The sequence below is a fragment of the Geospiza fortis genome, unplaced genomic scaffold (assembly GCF_000277835.1).
Source record: "Geospiza fortis unplaced genomic scaffold, GeoFor_1.0 scaffold41, whole genome shotgun sequence".
Lineage (NCBI taxonomy): Eukaryota > Metazoa > Chordata > Aves > Passeriformes > Thraupidae > Geospiza > Geospiza fortis.
In genome coordinates, this window is record NW_005054299.1 from 18,521,143 (window position 1) to 18,526,781 (window position 5,639).

A 5,639-nucleotide genomic window follows, 5' to 3' on the forward strand; every position below is an offset into this window, starting at 1 on the left:
CCCGTCGTCAGTGGGACCAACCACCAAGTTCTCCCCTTCTCGGCAGATCCCACTGCCCAGGGTAGAAGAGCAAGACACAGTTAATCAGGAGACAAAGACATTTCACCCTCCAAGATCAACCTGAACAAATTCCCCAGGGCCAGGTCTTTGGACTCTTACCCTGGACCAACTAACAGGAGACAAAGCTGCTGGGAATCAGGATTTCTTACAGCAGGAGTAAAAGTCACACTAGCACTCTTAGGAATCCCAGGTACAGACAGGGACCATTGCACTCCCAGTGCTCTGCCACAGCTTTGTTTCTGTGGAGAGACCTCAGATGCCACTCTTTCAGTGTGGGTGTGCTGATGGCCAGACTGCTCTGATCGATCCCAAACACGGAGGGACAGCTGCCTTTTCATGAGGTAGTGTGCAGTTAACCCCTGCTGGAATCAGAGGATCTACCTTTTACATTTCCTCCCCCTACCTGAGGAAGGAAGAAAGCAACTCCTTGGGATCATGCCTAACCTCTGCCAACCCTAGATTCCAGCATGCCTTCTTTCAGCATACTTCAGGACACATTCCTAATCCAGCAACTTTAGAGCAGACTGCTTGCCACCACATGACCAATGGTCTGCTCACGTGACTTCCCAACACCCTGTAGGGCTCTACTCTCACTTGGGTCAGTCATCTGGCAGCAGTCAGGACTGAGCCTCACTCAGCTTCCACTTCTGCAGCAGGTGACTCTGTGGGAACTCCAGCAACCATTCACATCCACACGTATCTGCCTAGGCACTTACCTTGACAGAGTTCCTCCCACAACAGTCCCCACCTCTGGCACTGTATAAATTTCATCAACCTGCGGCAAGGCAACAAGAATAAGCTGCTCAGACAGACAGCTATGAAACAGCACTCCAGAATGAGGACAAAGAGCCTGCCCCTTGGGTGGAAGGAGGTGATCTCTCTGCTGGTCATCAGACACCATCTCAGAGCTTCACCAGCTCCCACTTACCCTCCCCATTAGAGGAGCAAAGCTCTTCCTTTTAAATAGCAACCAGAGAAATGATTGTATCCTTAGACAGACATCTCATGGTTACAACTGATTCAGCCTATCAGGCTTTTATCAAGGACCAAGTCCTTTTTTTAATGTCTCTCAATAGCCCAGGAGTTTACCACATCTCTACCCGTGGTGTCCAAATTCCCCAAACATCTCTCCCATGGCACACCAATGAGTCCAGTATCAGAGCTAGAAACAAATGACCCTTACCCACCTGAAATTCTGTATGTTGCTGCATTAATTCTTCCTGCTCTTTACTGTTGGTCAGTGGAGGGAGGATGTTGAGGAAGACTTTCAAGAGATCCAGGTTCTCCCCAGAAACACTGGACAGTGTGAAGATTGGGGTGATGCTGTCAGAAACAAGTAGACAGAAATAAGCAGAAGGCCACAGCACAGTTCCAGAAGGTTTCTGGGATTCTGAATCTACTGAGACCCACAGGAAGATGGATACTGTACCAGTAAGTGGCTAAAGCAGGAAGGCCAGATACAACTCCACAGTAACCCCTGCCTCAATGTTTGGTTGAGGCACCAATCCCTTGTCAACATACACTTTTCTCATTAAGAAGTAACTCTAATGCAGCCTTTGCTCCCAGAGCCCAGAATAAAGTCTGGGAGGGGAAAATGCCTTCTTGGAGAATGCAAAGGTAGGAAACCTGACAAGGAGCAGAGATGTTCAAGATGTAGTCACCTCCCCTGTGTTCACCCTTCCCCAACTCTGCCTGGCAGCCCAGTCTGAATTGCCTGCTCCCAACAGAAGAAAGGAATGGTCCCTTACTTGGGAGATTGTGCAAACTGTTGTGCTGCTGTAACTGCATCGTCGTCTGAATTCACAAGCAGGGGGAGCTTGTTACAGCCTGGCTGCTTCAGGATTCGTTCCAGCTGCTTCACTGTCCGTTCCACGGTGGCTTTTGAACACAAGTCGACTTTGCTGATGACAATGAAGAAGGGGACCTTGAGGGCCATGGCCAAGCCCAAGTGCTCTCGAGTTGTGCCCGCTGCAGGAGACAAGTGAGAGTGTAGGTGCAGCAGCAGTCACCACTGTAGCTGGTTTATGCTGATAGCTGTGGCTCATTGCTATCCCACGGGCCCACTCTAGAGATTTCACTGTAACTGCTTAGTTCATCATACATTGAAAAAGCACAGTTATTCTTCTAAACAAAACTAAACATCAGTCCAGAAAAATAAAAACTACCAAGAAATTTTGTGACTGATCTGTCCGCTTCAGAAAGATGCAGTAGTTTTCATTCTTTGACCAAAGTTTGTCAGACAATAGTTACAAAAATGTCAGAGATAGATGTGGGAGAACTCCAGATGCCTTTTTACAAGACTTTGGGATCCAGCACCCCTAAGAATATTTCAAAGTTGTTTTCTTTTCTGAGAAACACTGCCCCAAATCCTGAACAAATCCTCTCAGTCCAGGGTACAGTTTAATGTTGTCTACAGCCAGTAAGAGGATCCCAGATCTACTCCCCTCTCAGGCACTCATAGACACTGGCTTACAAGGTATCAGTAGAAGCTTACAAATGAATAAACTTTTCTGAAAGCCATTCACAGCTGACAAGGACCCATTCCCCCCATTCTCCATTCCTCTTCACATGTTGCACTCAATCCATGCAGGCAGGGTGACACTCACCAATGCCAGTGTTGGCACTAACCACCAGCATGGCAAAGTCTGGGCAATAGCTGGTGAGGCCAAAGATGGTTGTTTTCAGATACTTGTGGTGACCAGCCAGGTCAATGAAAGTGATCATCTTGGAAGAACTCTCACAGATCTCTTCTGCTGTCCGGGAGTCGCTGTAATTTACCACCTAAGGGATAAGGAGCTTGTGAGAGAGGCAGCCCCAGCAGGCACGTAAAGAAAACCCTTATCTATCCACTTTGATGTCAGAATTACTAAGTAGAGATCATCCACCATGGGTGCAAGAAACAGTGTCTGCTGCAAACGTACAGCAAACACTCAGATTCAGCTTGAGGCACAGAGAACTGTGCCACCTCTCTTCCCTCCTGTCCCACTCACAGTTCTAACAGGAGGGTAATCCTACTCTCCTCCAGCTTTCTGAGTTCAGCAACCTGCTCTCTCTTACCTCTCCTTTGCTGTTGAAGCCAAGGATCTCAAAGCTGATGCTTGATGTTCTTCCTGACTGGATTTCATGGAGATGCCGGAAGAGGTTGAGGCGTGCTCTGCCCCGCCCATTGTCCAGCTCTCCTTGCGTTAGGACTCCCAACAGTGTTGACTTCCCTGAGTCCACATTCCCTAGGACAGCTACTCGAAGGTCTAGGAACTACAGGAAAAAGGACAAAGAAATCATTACACTTAACCACTGTTGTGCTGAGTGCACAAGCACTACTGGGCAGTGGAGATGCAGCTCAGAGAGCTTCCCTACATCAGGGACAATATGCAGTTTAATCTTGCTCAGATTCCACTCCTGCTCCAAGCAAACCACTGCCAGCAGTCGTGATACACTCTCTAGAGTTGAGATGTGACATATCAGGCTTTGATATCACAAAAAAGACTATTTGTTGCAGCAGAGTTCTAAATCTTTCCTTGTTTGCACACAGGTCTGCATCAGAACCACTGCTATAGAAGCAAAATAATTTTTCATTTCTGATCCAGGCAATCTCCTGCACTGACATCTGCCTCAATCACAGTCTTGGAGATAAGAAGCATTATCATCAAGCCTCCCTCTGGCAGCCCTTTAAAGCATCTGCTATGGGCCAACCTATGACAAAGTGCCTCTAGGGTTTGGGCTCCCATCCCAAAAGGAAGCTACTTGTACAAAGCCTCTAGGTCTCCAAGAGGAGAAAAAACCACAGGTCCCTACCTGCTGGTTGTCAGGCACCTTTCGGACAAGCACCTCTGTTATCTTCCTTGGAACATCGCTGTCGTAATCGACCTCCCTCTCCCGCAGCACTGTAATGTCAGCCCCAACCCTGCCACAAAGACAAAAGGAAGGAGTGAGACACATTTGTACTTGACAGCTCTTGCACCTCTACGATAACAGCTGACAAAGCGCATGGGATGAAGGCTGGGGATAGCAGGGAAGGAGCCTCAAGCTTCCAGACAAAAGCCCTATAACTTTCCTCATGCTTCCAGAGCCTCAGGACTGAAGGAACGTCAGTCATACAGGGCTTTGTAGGATGGAGCTGCCAGCTGCTGAGGGGACTGCAGGGAGTCACACTGGTGGCCCTACAGACAAAAGGAGCACGTACTTCTCTGCCATGCGGCGCAGCGTCTTGAGTGAGGCTCGCATCTCCTCCTCCGAGAGGCCCACCAGCAGCCCGTTGTCCTCCACGCCGATCTGATAGACGGCCTCCCCTCGGCCCTCCTGCAGCCGCCACTTCATCTGGGTCACCAGGTGCTCAAAGCGGTACTGCGAGGGGTTCACCAGCTTCAGCTGTTTAACAGAGGGGCAGTTCTAGTCACAGCCTGGATGCAGAGGCAATCCCATTGCCCAATTCCCAAGCAATGTTCCCAACTCTGACCCACCCCTAGAAAGCACAGCCTGTATCAGTGTCTGAACAGAAGCCATGGGACAGGTGAAAAGGGGTTTCACAAAGGTACAAATATATGGTAGAAAAACTTTCCCTCATCCTGACAAAGGGATCTGTACCCTGCCTGCTGCAGGGTTAAAGACAGCCCTCTGGGACCAATCTGTGATCCAGGAACCAATAAGTGCAAATGGCAGAGAGCCACAAGAAAGTGGCAAATCATTTTCAGGGATATCTGCATCTCTCTCTCAAGAACAATACAATAAGCATCACATACTAGAAGAGATTCCTAAAAATCAGTACTGAGATCAAGCTTTTCCAGCTCAGCAGACTGGGTAATGCTTGGCACAGAGACACAGAAGATGAATGGTAGTTCCTTACTGCAGTGTCCACTCTTCTGTCCTTTCCTTGGCCATGTTACCCATAGGCTGTCTTTGGTGAAGTTACTCACTGCAAAATAACCCTCTGGGAGGAAGATCTCCGTCTGCAACCTCAAAAGACTCACCTTGTACTCGATGTTTCCATCTTCTGCCTGGTCAGAGAATGAAACAAGACAGAAGAGTTAGATGCTGTGCCCACAGGGACTTCTACAGGCACCAGCTGCCCATATATTCTGAAGCTGGTGCTAAAGATTTCAAAGACAGGGAAAGTGGCAGAAGGAGACTGTGTTAGGTCCCAGCCTTCTGCCATTCTTTCCTACACTCAACTAGAAGTTTCCTTATGGTTTGTTTGTGCTGTTTGTATCCCACATCGTGAACACCAAAGGACAAAACTAGAGTGGGGCACAAGGGTAATACTATCCAGGGGGGAATTATTTTCTGGACAGTAAAGAATAGGGCCAGCCTAACAGTCACAGAGAGAGAGTTCCAGTTTCAAAAAGGTACAGGCCAGCATAGGATTTAAAGTCTCCCCCCTCACCCATCCATGACCCACAAAATGCTACCCACAGCATCCCACTCCCACCCTATCCAGCAGCTTCCATCCATCCAATGTGCACAGAAACAGGGGCCTGAGAACAAAACCTTCTGCTTTCTCTCCTGCTCAATGATACTCTCCCTCACTCAATCAGTTTTTCAATAACTTCCTTCTACATCCTTATGTATCTTCTCTCTACAAG

The 5,639-nt window shown here is 48.4% G+C and overlaps 1 protein-coding gene across 1 annotated transcript in view; it reads right to left on the reverse strand.

Moving 5' to 3' along the window:
* Positions 1-5,067, reverse strand: part of GTPBP2 (GTP binding protein 2) — an 8,197-nt gene extending 3,130 nt beyond the window's left edge. Inside the window, exons 1-9 of the mRNA XM_014308535.2 lie at positions 5,028-5,067; positions 4,244-4,428; positions 3,856-3,964; positions 3,118-3,315; positions 2,667-2,841; positions 1,809-2,028; positions 1,248-1,383; positions 777-835; positions 1-52 (exon numbers count right to left, since the gene is read on the reverse strand). The exon at positions 1-52 is cut by the window's left edge and continues 90 nt beyond it. Coding sequence (XP_014164010.1) covers positions 1-52; positions 777-835; positions 1,248-1,383; positions 1,809-2,028; positions 2,667-2,841; positions 3,118-3,315; positions 3,856-3,964; positions 4,244-4,377 — 1,083 coding nt within the window. The 5' untranslated portion in view covers positions 4,378-4,428; positions 5,028-5,067. The remainder of the gene's footprint in view (positions 53-776; positions 836-1,247; positions 1,384-1,808; positions 2,029-2,666; positions 2,842-3,117; positions 3,316-3,855; positions 3,965-4,243; positions 4,429-5,027) is intronic.
* Between the last annotated feature and the right edge of the window lie 572 nt (positions 5,068-5,639).